The 14,729-nt window shown below is 34.6% G+C and overlaps 1 protein-coding gene across 2 annotated transcripts in view; it reads left to right on the top strand.

The window, feature by feature from the left end:
* The window catches only part of NUP58 (nucleoporin 58), a 34,119-nt gene that overhangs the window by 16,767 nt on the left and 2,623 nt on the right, over positions 1 to 14,729 (top strand). For both annotated transcript variants that reach the window (XM_021530647.2, XM_021530646.2), the window contains exons 13-15: positions 2,005 to 2,206; positions 8,115 to 8,213; positions 11,029 to 11,124. In XM_021530647.2, the coding sequence (XP_021386322.1) occupies positions 2,005 to 2,206; positions 8,115 to 8,213; positions 11,029 to 11,124 (397 nt within the window). The remainder of the gene's footprint in view (positions 1 to 2,004; positions 2,207 to 8,114; positions 8,214 to 11,028; positions 11,125 to 14,729) is intronic.

The following is a 14,729-nucleotide window of genomic DNA, read 5'->3' as shown; positions in this document are numbered from 1 at the left end:
TGAAATAGTTTCTGCTAAGTGACTTCCTTAATGGAAATAACTCTGTTAAAACTTCTGCTATTTTCCTTCTCTGAGCTTCTTCATAGCATTGCTAGTTCTCTAAACATCTGAAACTTTTTACTTTTTCTGAATAAAAGTCAGGAATACTGAGGATCTTACATGATCTTGATTCCTTGTATTGCTTCTGTCAGCATAGATGGTTTACAAATACCTGTTGTCAGATATTTGTGCTGCTCTTAGTTAATTCAGTTTTGCTGACGGGTGTAGAATGCATCAGCTCCTCCATATTTTCAGCAGAATTACGCAAAAGGTTTCCCAAATGTTTTCAGGGCTCATGGCTTCTGAAATCTGAGTGTAGCCTGAGTGCAGTTGTCTTTGTGATGATACATTTTTGTTGTTCTTAAGTATGAACACCTAGATTAGTGTGCAGATATGAGCCATGGTATCTTCAGTACCTTGTCAGTGTGACTGAACGGGAAAGACCTTTCTTCAGTTTAGAGTAGAATTCTATTGCCCGAAATTAAGGGAGTGGTTTGTGGATATTTCTTCTTGGAAATTTTTTTGAGATTTAATCTAGTGGGTGAATATGGGTGCTGATATTTTGGAGAGCTTCAAAAAACAGCAAGATGTGTACTGCTTAAATGAATCTTAATTATAACTATCTGTTTTAGTTTATCAACTACAAGATGCCAGAAGGGGAGAGCAGTTTTGAAACTGGTCTCTGCCTAATCTAGTGGTTGTGATATGGTTTGTGGAAAGCAGAGCTGTGATCACAGTTCATTTTTTTGCCTGATGAAAAGTAAGTGTGCTTGGGCACAATTTGAGTAGGTAATGTTATTAAATCATTCAGGATAGCATAGCCTAAAGAACTGCTTTATGATTTCCAGGGCTTTTGTCAACTCTAAGGGCAGTCAGTATGGCATTGTATTAAATCCCATCAGAAGTCTACAATTGCCTTTTCTGCCCGAAGACAGCAGTTCTGATGTGATAATGAGGGCATTCTTTGTGTGGTTCCTGCTGTTGCTGGTAGATCTGGAATTACAACTGTTCAAATCCTGAGTCAGAATTTTTGGACTGTAAACTCCTCTTTGGGGAAACAAGCAATATGCTTAGCCAGGAACATAGTATGCCTTCCATAAACTGGAAACTGTTGTCCTTTAATAAATCTATTTCACGTAAAGATTTCCTGTTATAAGATGGAAATAATTATTAGTTATTTAGTTAAAGCTTTTTATTTAATTTTTGTTAGGCAAAATATCTGTAGACTCCTCATCTGTGACAGATGGAAATTGTTCATGATGAACAAGCCAAGCTGGGCTATTGCCACACAAAGTGGTGGAGTTTTTAGGGGGGAAAAGGGCAGAGGCAAGGGAAGGTGTGGCATCGTAACACCTATTACCTTAAGGCAGAATGATCTGTTGCATTTGGACTGTGTTACATTGCTAATGAAATGTATCAGAAACAAGAGTGAATTCTAAAATTTTGGTAGCTTCTTTAGCTTTGTGTACGAAGAAATGCAAGAGTGAAAGGAAGGAAAGAAACACAAGTGAAGGTGATAGGGGAGCAAGAGCAGACTCCATTGTGAAAAGGTAGCACTGAAGAAAAGTGTGTTATTTTGTAAGCTAGTAATGTGGCTTTATTTTTCCTCTTGGGTCAGCTAAGTACAGTGATACAAATTGAACTGTGATTTGCTCCAACATTGAAAATCTTAGGCTGACATACTGAATGGTATCCATTATCTTCAATGGTTTTGCAGCATTTAAGTATGGAATCTGTTCTGGCTGTAGCTGTTGCAAACTAGCTCTTTCTCATAGCCTGACAAGTTTTTTGGGGTTATGGAGGGAACTTCTCATTTGTTTTGGTGGCGGTGTTTGTTGGTTTGGTTTTTTGTGGTTTTGTTTTTGTTTTTTTGTGAAATGTTATTTATAACTCAGTGTCTCTTTCCTTACTAAGAGTTTATGTCTGATGCATGGAACTAAAATGACTTCCTTCCATCCCCTTCAGATGCTCAAAGACCAATACCTTGGCTACAGGAAAAGCTTTCTGGGAGATGCCATGGATGTGTTTGAGGCAAGACGAACAGAAGCTAAGAAGTGGCAAAGCGCGCCACGCATTACCACTGGACCGACCCCTTTCAGCAACATACCAAATGCAGCAGCCGTTGCAATGGCTGCAACACTTACTCAGCAGCAACAGCCTGCTACAGGTCTGAGTGCATTCAAGTTATAGATTATTAGTGTTACGACAATAGTAAATTTGTGTCACATTTTCTATGAGGTCTTCCTTTGTGTTAGACTAAAAATCTAAACGTTGTGATGAGCAAAGTTACTGATACCTAGCCAATAGAAAAATGCAGGGTAGACTTAGCAATAATTATACAACAGATACTTAATCTTGTGAATTTACTTGTATTAGTGATACTTACTGTATTGTTCTAACTTACCCCTTGGAATGTGAGTCTTCACTCTTAAGAACATCTCTGAATACACGTAGTATAGCCTCTTTCCAGAAATGGTATCATTACAGTAAATTATTATAAATTGGAGAGGAGAGAATATCTAAATACATACTATCTTTTCTTTATGTAAAATGAATAATGCATTTTTATATAGCACTTTGGAACTGTAAAATGAAAAATGCTGTACAACAGGAAGGATAGTGAAGCAAATCTCTGTAGAATAGGCAGTCAAATGCCTGGCTTATTTTGTAGCAAACTCTTTTGTCAGTATGATGTTGGAGCATTTTGCTGGCCATTCTACTATTGTGAATAATTAGTAGAGAAAGTAGAGTGAGCCCCTGGTTTTTCCTGTGTATGTGAGTAAGAGGAAGACTAAAATAGAGGAAATGCGTGACCCACTGCAAATAAAGAACAAATAGATATGGCAAAGGAAATAGTTTAAGGCACCTTAATTGACGTTGTTATATTAACCAACACTCTCCGAGAGGGATTTCAGAATACCTACAACTGAACTTGTATGTCATCAGGAAACAGAAATAAGGTTACTTCCATTTAATTTTACTTGAACGGGGATATCTTATCTATCAACAAATTATGAAAAGTATCAGTAGCTTCAGTCTACCTTTAATTTTCTAAAATGTTATTCACATAGGTGTACTGAAAGTGATAGTGCTTTCTCTGGTCTTGTAACAGCACTGATATTTTGAATTATGCTAATTAGAGTAATATGCAACAACCATGTTAAGTTTCACACATTACTACTCTGTCCTTGCCTTTTCATAAGAGAAATACAATAGGATTCCAGCCCTCACCCTTCTAAGCAGCAGGGAGATGGGTTTAAATTATAAGTATGCCAAACTACTTTGAACAAAACCCAAAATCTTTGTGAAATACTACTTTTCAGAATTTCAGTATAGACAACACTCTTTCTGTTGTTGCTATGTTAATCCATTGAAATTTTGTTGAAGTGGTATCTTCAAAAGAGTTTGGTTTTAAACATTAACAAAAGAGTTTGGTTTTAAACATTAACATGAGTTAATGTTACACTTCATAGGTTTTAGTACAGATAGTAGTATTGTTGCACAGTGCTTGTGCAGCTTGATATTGCCAAAGTAATGTACTCTTCATCTTTTTCCTTACCTTATATTTGTTTTTTTTAAAGATTCTCCATGGTCATTACAGGATTAGTAGTTTATGAAGTTCATACACTTGGAATTTCACATTTAAAATCATTCCTGCATTTTTATGAATTGAAATGAGGGATTTGAAGTTCCTGAACTTCCTAGTCAACATTCAAGCGAACTGCTAATAACTTCAATAAACTTATGCCACTTATGGCATGACTTTATGAATATTCCCTTAGTAATAGGAATGAAGAGAGGAGGGGAAAAAAAAAAAAAAACAAATGGCAGAATTGGCCTGTACCAACTTAACTGAGGTAACGTGACTCTATACCTTGACATATTTTGTAACATTTTATAGTGAAAGGAACAAAAGGGTGTGTGTGAAGGTTGGTTTCTGGTTTGTCTCTTTTCTTTCATGGTTGTTTTGACAGAGGATTTCAAAACCCAAAATTATGCCAACTACAAGTGTAAGGCAGATAGAAAAAGCCATTAACCTTATATCAAACATGCCAACAGAAGTAGGCAACAATATTTTACTACTTACTCAGTTGGAATACTTTTACCCTCTGCAACTCACTGGAGGACCTGAAGAAATAGAAATAGATTGATGTTCTGAGTGGCACTTTAAGAATACTTAAAATTCTTTAGGGTTAGATGAAAGAAAAAGGTACTTGGAGTTCTCTCTAGATCAAAAGTAGATTTAGTCAGGCCTAAACTATTTCAAAGATACCTTGAAGTCCTAAAAGCTTGTTAGATATAAACATTTCAAAGCTTTCCTAAATGACTCATTTCAGCGCTTGACTTTTTTCTAGTTTCAAATTAAGGCTGCACCCTCTTGTTTTGGAGAAAGAAAAGAATCTGTTCTTTCAGTTTTGCAGGAATCTTTAAGGAGTGCCTCATCTTCATTTCCTTTTTATTGCTTGAGTTTTCAGATGGCCATTTGCTGTAGTAATGCAAATGCTGCATGTTTTAGTTTTGTATTATGTTCTTATGAATTAGATATACTATCTGCTAGAAGTTAAAATCATACATGTTTCTTTGCAAGATCTGGATCTTGGAGGGTGTGACAGATGAGGGATGATGGGAAAAGGTTCTGAGAAAAAAGGCTATGAAAAGAGGTGTATGTAAAGGGAGGGGTAAGGGATGTCTGTGTAATACCTGATCTGCTAATGCTCTTTTTGAAAACGAGATTAAACAAGAAAATTAATCTGGCCTTTATAAAGTTCTTGATGAAAAATGTAATATATAGTGCTCTAGTATTGAGGGATCAGGATGCTTAGTCTCTTTTTAAAAATATTTGATGTTTACATGGTTAAGTATTTAGTAAGATTAACTTGGAGTTAAGTTACTGTTCTTTCTCTGAAAAAGATAAATAATAATTTATTTTACATTTATTTTCAGAAGTCAAAAGTTTAGTAGCTACATCTAATCTGTGGGATCAGGGAATGTTTCCCCAGTTCCTGGGTGTAGGTATGCACCCTCTGTTCTCTCTGTATGCCAAGACCTTTCTGACTTCTGTTGAAATGAATAAAGCCAGTGAGTCCTGGCCATATGGAAGAAAGGGAGCAAAAATGCTCACTGCTCACCTGGGATGGATAATCAAGACATCAGGACCGTGGTGTGCACATTAAAGCACAATTTTTGTGCATTTTTTTTAAGCTAGAATTATTGAAATTATGCTTAAGTTTTGGCTGTACCCAACCTTTCTCCCTAGTTTGGCACTTCGTTCTGAGCACAGCTTTTTTGGTATCGGTGAGGCTGGTCATGATTTTCTGCAGTAGCAGGTAGAGTTTTAAACACTACATCTGCTCCCTCCCTGAGCAATCTTGAACAGCATGGAAGTTACAGTGGTGGTGCTAATCTACCTATTCTTGTTGATGGGATCACAATATAAGATTTCACAGAAAATTAAAGCCTAGTGCACCTAGACCTGTAAATGCAAGAGGCTGCAACTGGTAAGACTAAATTGTCTTAAAGAAATGCTTTTCTTTAGGCTCACCTTTTCTCATATAGAAATAGCCCCCTAAAAAAACTCACTCTCTCCTTAACTGGTGAAGTACAAAGTTAGTCAAAGCATTATGAAGCTGTTAGCACATGTTATGTTTTGACTTAGCTCAGTGTGAGACTGAAGTTCTAATGGAAAAAGATACTCAAATTTTATAGCACTTAAACTTTTTATTATGTGGTTTGATATTGACTTTGGTTTAAATTAACCAGTGTATTACTTTGTAAGAATAAGATCTAAATTGTAATGCTAAATTTACTCACTGTTTAGACCAGCTGTAATTTTAAAAATTGCAGAACGTCAGTAGGAGATCTGTCTGACCTGTCTGGCTCTCTGTAATGGGTCCTATTCATTAAATTGAAGTGCTCTACAGGGCAAATACATCAAGTTCTAAAATGTTAAAATACTTGTTTTAAAGAATTTGTCTTGTACCTGTAATAGCCAGAAGTGCCATTTTTTTCCTTGCTAATACTCTCAGAATCAAAGAGTGTTACTAGTCTTTTGCTATTGAAGATTGTTTACTTACAAGAACTATAAGCAGTGATGAGACCTTCAGATCATTATGGTACAAAATCAAGAATTATCATACTGTTGCTCAACAAAAAGTTTGTTAGCCTAGGGCATAAGATCCTGTTTTATATTATGTGAGGTGTTTTAGTATAATGTTTTATACTGGCTCTAAAAAAGGCATGTTGCATTTGGTACAAAGCTTGGCCTGGAGGACTGTAGTGTTTTGTTTATAAGGTCTTCCACTAACAGTGCCTCCTACTGAGATAGAAACCTGTGTACTTGCGAAGGAACTGGATGTGTGTTTTTGGGTTCTTTCAGTTAATTAGCTCACTGACTTGTGTAGGGGGGGGGTTTGATTTTTTATTGTCAATTTCTTATTTTTTAAGAGCTGCTAGGTAGATGTATCAGTATTTAAACTGGATGTAAACAACTTCAGTTTGAAATTTGTGGAAATTTGTAATTGCAACATCTGATATACTTTTTTTTAAGTGGAAGAAATAGCGTGGGTTTTCCAGCTATTCCCTGCTAAGCAGAGACTGAAGGCTAACAACTTTAGTTGGCCTTAAAATTTATTTTTAACACTACTTGGAGTATACAGATGTTATTCAGCTTGGATCACGTAAGAATTTTGTGTTCCTAGCAAAAGTTGTTACTTTTTAACATACAGTGCCTTTCACTTGATTCAAAATGATTTTCCATTTAAATCTTCAAATACGGAAATTATTTTAAGAGCTTGAAATATTTACATTTTAAAACTATATATAATTAATAATGGAAAATTTTGAATTAAAATAGCCCAGATGTGATAATGGTTTAGAAAAAAGGTCAGAATCATCTGAGCTTTATAGTAATATTTGAATAAATTATCACTTTCACAGATATAGGATGTCAAGTATGTTCAAAGATGGAGAAGGCCATCTTGAGCAGAGGTGCAGATGTCTGTGGATTAAGAGTTTGGCACTGTATTTTATCTTTAATGATTAAACTTTAAAATAGTGCACTGAAAACTGTTTGAAAAAGACAGGAATAGAAGATTGTACTGTGAAAACTGTCAAAATATATTAATTATTTATCAGAATTAATTATTTTAAAATGTGTTAGTGATGGGCTAGCAAGTTGATTCTTTATTCCCCAAGGTTAAGGTAAAAAAAATAACTGAGGCTGTAAATTTCATCTTGGCAGACTGAAATTGTTTTTTGACAGTCCTGCATCTTAATGTGAATATGCAGGGAAAGTCCTGTCAACTTTTTTAAATTATGGAACAAACTCTGAAATTTTGAATGTATCTAATTCATTAAGGTACACAGAACTGTGCCTTTTGTAAATGGTTATTTAAACAGGTGGTTTGACTAGTTTACCTTATTGAATGGTGTTATGTAGCAGAGCTTAACAGAACTCAGTTATCACTTGTGTGGAAAAAAAAAATGAATTGTCATGTTACTGTGTAATTGACTTGCTTAAAAATGAACAATAAATTTAATAAAATAAAGTCATTGTCTTGTTTTTTATCTTAGTGTTCTGTTTAAATTTGGATGGAATACTTGAGCAGTTTTGAAGAATCCTATTTATTAACTTAATCTTTGGTAATACAGGTTTAGTTACATTAGTGTCAGTTCTTATGTTTCTAATTTAAAAGTTCTCCCTTACTCTGATTCCATTGATACAGGTGTCAAAATGTTGTTACCTATGAATTCTCTCAAGGTTTTGATTAACATTTTAAAGTTTAAGGTGAGACTGTTTAACTTTTAAAAATACTAAATTATGTTTTATGTTACTAGTTTTGGTTAGTTTCACCTTACCACAATCAGTATTTTCTTAGCTTTTTGACAAGTTGATGTAGAGGCATTTAATGGTAGAGGTAGTTAAGTGAGAAATTTTGATAAGGTAAAATCTGGGTTCTTAATGGGATTTGTTGGAAGCAATGATGTTCACATTATCAAATACTTGAATAAGTAAACAAAGGACCTCTTTACTTTCAAAGAGTAAGGCAAGTTTGTTCTCATTTTTTTTGTACCAGGGCCACAGCCATCTCTGGGAGTTAGTTTTGGAACGCCATTCGGCTCAGGTATTGGCACTGGCTTGCAATCAAGTGGCTTAGGTTCTTCAAGCCTTGGAGGTACACTTTAACTTTTCTAATCTTTCATTGAATTATTATACCGCACAGCTGAATCCCTTGCAAACCTTTAACTCCACTAAGAGGATGATCTGTTTCAGGGAAAGATCTTAGAGTTTGACAGGTCTGTGCTTTCGAGGCTTCTTCCTGCCTTTCAGAAAGAGTTGTTAGGGCTAAGCCATTGTAGTGAAACCCCAACATGAACAGGATTAGGTAATCACAGAGATGTTGTGCTCTAGAACCTAGGGAAGGACATCAAGTGTGTTGGAACTAAAACTTGACTGAATTTTACCTATATGAAAGTTAGGCACCTGAGACATTAGATCACACTGTAGGTAATTTGTGGAAGTTTTTCAGTTTTTAACTATACGGACCCATTTCTGCCTGTATTAAAATAGGAATAAATGTTAAAAAGTTACTGCAGTTCTGTGATCCTGAAATCTATTTCCTTTAGCACTCACTCTATGCCTCAGTGCAGAGGTGGGGAAAAAGTCTCTTCCCCAGCTCAAAAAAGCAACATGTAGAAGTGAGGGAAAAATACTTATCAAAATGTTAGTAGTGCTGGTGGGAACTATATTCCAAGAGGACATAAACTGTGAAAAAGTAGGCGATATAAAAAAAAGAAAAATCAAAGTTAATGTAGACCTTTTATTTTACATGTAATGTGTTCTCACCACTAGAGCTACAGATAGAATTTAAGTGATTAGCAGAATCTAATCAGCTTGTAAATTTCCTGTCTATATAAGTTGGGGTTCCTACAGCTAATAATGTTTTCTGGAGCTTTAATAAGATTTGCAAAAAAAATTGTTTCATCTTCTGAGCACAAACATAATGTTTTTCTTGTTACATCCTCCCTTCTCTGCAGCTTCAGTCCTCATTCCTACATTTTACCTATGAGCCGAACATATGAGTCAGTGTTTTAATGTATTTAAAATAATTAAGCATCACTCAGTATTGGGAAGATGATGTGACCTGAACATTACATGAGTTTTACCTTTAATAATAATCTTGAAAATACCTTTAAATCTACCTGTGTCCCTTCTCATCAGATTAAGTGTTTTTAGATAAAAGAAAATCTGTATACCTAAAAAGGAAAAAAGTGAAAATAATGGGCTAAAAGGAAATTACTTTGGAATTACCTTTTTTTTCCCGCAATGTTTTAAATGCCAAAAAAAAAAAAAAAATCAAATTTTTTCCATTTCTGCTGAAAAGATGGTAGACTAAAGATTGTTCACCAGTCTTACATATGTAAATAAATGGACATTCCAACTGCTTTTAGTTTTATTCAAAAAACCTGACTTGTATTCTCTTTTTTTTCCTAGCTCTCTGCCTAGGAAGGTATTTGCTTGCATCATTAATTTGCAAAATGTCTTAACAAATCCATAAGACTCTGATAGAAGCAAATGTAGAAGAATAAATACATACCTGCAAAATAGCCTGTTAGGTGTGTTCTTGGAAACAAATTGGGTGAATGATTACTTAAGTTTGTTTGGGATTTTAATCTTAGGGATTTGTGGTTTTGAACAGGACAATTTCTTGTGTATGCTCTGGAACTGCTATTTTAGTTGGGGAAATTTGCTCTCTTGATTAATGTTCTGTGTACTTTTGACAGTGATAAACAAAGCCTTTTACATTTAAGTATATAAATTATTAGCGTAGATCCTGTGGTTTGGTAAATATTTGAAGATACCTTGCCTGATCACTGGTAATGAATTTCAACCTAGATAGGACAAAAGAGTGTGTCATTTAAATGAACTGTCTTACACAGAAATTATGCTTGTCATTACTTACCCTTAATACCCCTTTGATTTAAAAATCTCAGAAAACTTGAGAACACTGCTCCAGATAGTGTGTTCAGTCCTTACTGGTTTTAAAATCTCAAAAATATTTATGTAAAAGAGTGGTAAAGACTCAGTTTGCTGTAAATAAAATGATTTTTCCTGATGCTTGAAACTTAAGATGGGAGCATGATTTCCTCAAACATAAATACAAATACTATTTTCTTTTTGAAAACCTGTGACGGCCAAAATCAGAGTATATATGTTTCTTACAGTTCTTATTGTCTGCCCTCTATTTCAAACTGCAAATACCAATTTACTTTTCCTTCAGAGTGACCTCATATTATTAACACAATTTGAAACCTTAAAACATGTATATAATGAAATTATTAATATCAGTTACACAATCAACAGAATTAAATTTTGACAACTATACATTTATGGCTGCCCTTTTATAATGATTTTTCATATTAAATATTGTGAAATTTGTTTCTGTTCTCTATTTAAACTATTTTGTAGTTTCCTGGATAAAACTGATCCCTAATAACCTGAGAGGTGAATGACTCTAAAATAAGCCAAGTATAAACTGAAGAAAATGCTTGCTCTGTTTTAAGCATAATTTTTTTTCTGTAGTTGTAGATGAAGATTGTGACTTTCTGTAATAAAAATCATGTGATTTGTATCTGAAATTTCTTAGTTTTAGCTCATTTGGTTACCATTTCCTGCCAATGTAACAGCAATTCAATAGAAATTTCTTAAGCTCTGATATTTCACACCACCTGTTTTTATGATTTTTTATTTACTCAGTTTTGTATTTTGAAGGTAGTATTTTTCTCAATGCTTTCCAGTTTGCACTGTTTTTTTAACACAATGCTGTGTCAGAGAGAAATACTCTTCAGACAATAATCTTAGGAATATTTGTTTACCAAATAATGCTTAGAATTATGTTTAGGTTTAGAATACTCACCTAAAGCTTATGTGTCTTTATTTGCTGTGTCTGTAATTTTTTTTGTTATGTGTCTTTACTGTTATTCTACTAGGATTTGGAAGTAGCTCTGCCTTTGGAAGTAGTGCCACAGGAGCATCATCATTTGGGTTTGGAACTACAAGTAAACCATCAGGAAGTCTAAGTGCAGGTTGGTTTGTTTCTTTTGAATTCAAAAATCAAGCTTATCATAAAGCAAGTCTTATAATCAAGCTGCTGTGCTCACTTCAATAAATTTATTGTTTAAAGTTGCCTGTGTATATCACTATTAACTATTTACTTGCTAGAGCTGCATTTTCAGTTAAGTTTTTGGGTTCTTTTAAAGGTCTCTCATGTAGACAGTGTTGAGTGAGCATTAATGTCTCCCATTTCATGGTGTCTGTCTAGTTAGGAGAGGAAGCAGGAGATCAGATGCAGCCTCATACACAGAAGAGCAGTTGTCACTTGAATGCATTGGTATCAGTTACTGATTAAAATTAGCGTATGAATTAGTGACAAATATACTAGTAATTTGACTTACTATATTTACAAATAAAGTTGAAATCATTTTCTGGAACCCCAGAGGTTTCCTTATATATGTATAAGTGCTTACTCTATTTGAATAGTAAGTTATATGCATTGTATCTCTGCATATATGCATAATTTATTTTATTAACTACTCTGAAAGCATTTCTGTGGCAATTGAACTACACAGTATTATTTAGCTATTTTGGTTTTTGGGGGGCGATAAAATATGGATGCTGTTGTGCCTTAACTCAAAAGTCTGAAATAGAAGTGGCATCCCTGTTTACCTTTTAAATAGGAATAATAGCTTACTAAGTTATTACTAAGCAAATAGCTACTATAGTCTGTGCTGCAATCTTTTTTCAGTGGCACATTGAAGGATGATCATGTCTCTAGAAAAATGTTTGATCAGGTACTGCTAAAAGAAAACAGCATTTTGCTGGTATTTACTAGGAAGTGCTATGATTTGTATTCTGGATTCTCCGTGGTTAGTAATGAGTTGCTAGACCTGAAAAGTACTTAAAGCTTTGCATTATGAGGTGGAAATGGCTCATTAAGTTGGCTGTGTAACATTCATGAATGTTAACAACCTAGTAGGTTCTTGATGGAACTCTTTACAGTATCTGGTGTCCAAGCATCAGCCGCCTTTTACTTAGTTCTTAATATGAGAAATAATTGAAAGACTTACACTGCTTATGTTTTTATCTTGTAGGCTATTGTTCCTGAATCTATATTAAATAATATTGCGGCATTTAAAGCTGCTGGATTACAAAGTTAATAGTTTAGTTTTTATATATATTAAGAATAGAATTACGAAACTCCTTGTATGGATCAGTTGTCCATCACTAAGGAGGTATCAAGCCAAAATAAATAACAAGTATGTCTTAGCTATGTTGGTGTGCAGAGGCAATTTAGATACTATTTCCCTCGAACCAGACTTTGTCATGGAGTCAGTGCCATCAGTCTCTTCCGCAAATGAAGGAATTGCGCCCAATAAAATGAAGGTTGTCAGTTATCTCAAAAGAGACTCGGCTGCAGAAAGCAGCTGAATAATAACAGGTGAAATGTAATTTCTGACATTTTTTGCTTAGAAAATCAAGTGGGCATGAAATCCTTATCTAGGCTGGGATTATGGAGTAAAAAAACAGTTTTAAGAATTTGGTAGGCCAGAAATACACTAACTTTTATATCCAAAACCTTATGTCATATAGCACCTGGATTGCATGTGACCTTTAATTTTATTGTGGATGTATAAATGGGTTTGAATGATACATGAGACTAGATAGGTTATATTTACTTCTTTTAAATTTGTTGTGTCTTGTTTCTGAGATATCATTTACAGGATCCTGAAAGCATATTCTGGTTTATCTTACAGTATAATGGTTGCATCTTGTTTCTGAATCTATTTCTTTGAAAAAGCTAAGAATATGGGGTGAATATGAGTTATGGAATTCACTGTTGTTGCTGCTTGGGTTTAGATATGAGCAGTTAAGTATTTTCCCAGACTAATGTGTCTGGCAACACTAGGTAAGTGTGTGTTCCAACACACACTGTTCCAGGCTGCTTAGGCTGCCCCAAACCTCCTCCACAGACTTTCCATCAGTTTGATCTTATCTTAAAACTAAAATTATAGATTGCCAAATTGGTTCTGTCAAGTGTTTGATTTTTGCGAGTTAGGTTTAATTGCTTTAAAAGATGCAAAAAAATCACTGTTCATGCATAAATAATACTAATTTCAGCAAGGACATTGTTGACCACATTGTATCTATGGTTCAAGACTTTGTGAGTCTTCCATGTAAACTGAGCTGTTTTGTGACTGTCTTTTCTTGCAACAGGAATAAGACTCAATGTATATCTTGTTTAAGTTTTTATCTTGAAGATTTTTCATTTGAGTGTTCAGCTTTAGGGTTTGGTTTACTTCCAATGAAACTTGGTACCTTGGCCTTGTTATGCTGCCATGACAGAAAAAAACCATGCAGATGAATTTCACAGCTACCTTTTTATACTTTTATGGCTGCCCTTAATAACACTTTTAACATAACAGTTATTACTTTCCAAGCTGTATCTAAATTAACAAGCATGTTCTCAGTTTTCCATCTCAGAGTTTATGCATCTTTTACTGTAATATTACTCAAATAAGTGTAGTCTGCTTTCCCTGCTTGCTTAAAAATAATCCCTGCTTCTAGAAGCAGCAATGTGGAGGTAATTTATGAACACTTTACTCTTGCCTACTGAACTCCTGACACTACAGGTCACATGCAGCTTTATTATGAATGGCATTCATGATTTCTAGGAAGCAGTGCTTGTCTATTGTCTCACATAGATGAAGTAAAAAGGTAACTTTTTACGTTCATGAGATTCCCTGATCCATCTTAGCTGGCATTCAGAGTTATCGGGGAAATGGAGTAACACTTTCATGTGTTTCACCCCTTACATCCCAGGATGAGAAACAAATTAGCCCACAAAATTTAGACAAGACCCAGATGACCACTATCACTCATTATTGTTAGTCACACTCTAGATCTGCACAGCCATTACTCTGACAATGAGTTCTATGCAGGCAACTGCATGTTATAGGACTGTGAGTTACTGGAATGTTGATGATGAATTTTCTTGACAAGATGATGTGTGTAACCCAAGTCGAGACATTGCAGGAGGAAGAGTTTCATGTCAGGTTTTGAAGTACTTCTTAATGCAGAGTGTCAGTAACAAGTGAGAGAACGGAAGACATCAGGCTTGTGAAAGCTGCTTTAGGCTTCTGATGAGACAACCAGCTGGGCTTTTATTTCTGTACTCCAAAAATATTTTAGGCATTGACTTGAAGATACTGATGGGACCAAAGGATTGCTTCAGCTGCCTGCTAGAGCAATATAAAGTAATCCATATTGAGAATACACTCTTTCTTGATTGTGAACCAGTCCCATTTTTCTCATTATCTTAATTGTTTGCAGGTTTTCATATACAACTTGTATGAAGTTCTTTGTTAAAATCTGAACTTGCTCATGTCTTACTTATTAATTTGTGGTCTCTTGAGACAACAAAAAGTAAAGTTATGACGTTCTGCTCTTGAAGAAATCTTTGAGAAATTTCTAACATTCTCTAATAGTTGCAATTATTATCTAAGTTGATTATGCATAACTGATACAAATTTATAAAAGAAAGTGAAATGAGTTAGTGTTACTGTTGCTGGAAACTGTAGAGGGACTTCTTCCAACTGATCTTGTTTCACAGCTGCACCAAATATTTAGTTTG

The sequence above is a fragment of the Lonchura striata genome, chromosome 2 (genome assembly GCF_046129695.1).
Source record: "Lonchura striata isolate bLonStr1 chromosome 2, bLonStr1.mat, whole genome shotgun sequence".
NCBI lineage: Eukaryota > Metazoa > Chordata > Aves > Passeriformes > Estrildidae > Lonchura > Lonchura striata.
The sequence above is the reverse complement of the archived record's forward strand: the minus strand, read 5'-3'. Positions and strand labels throughout refer to the sequence as shown.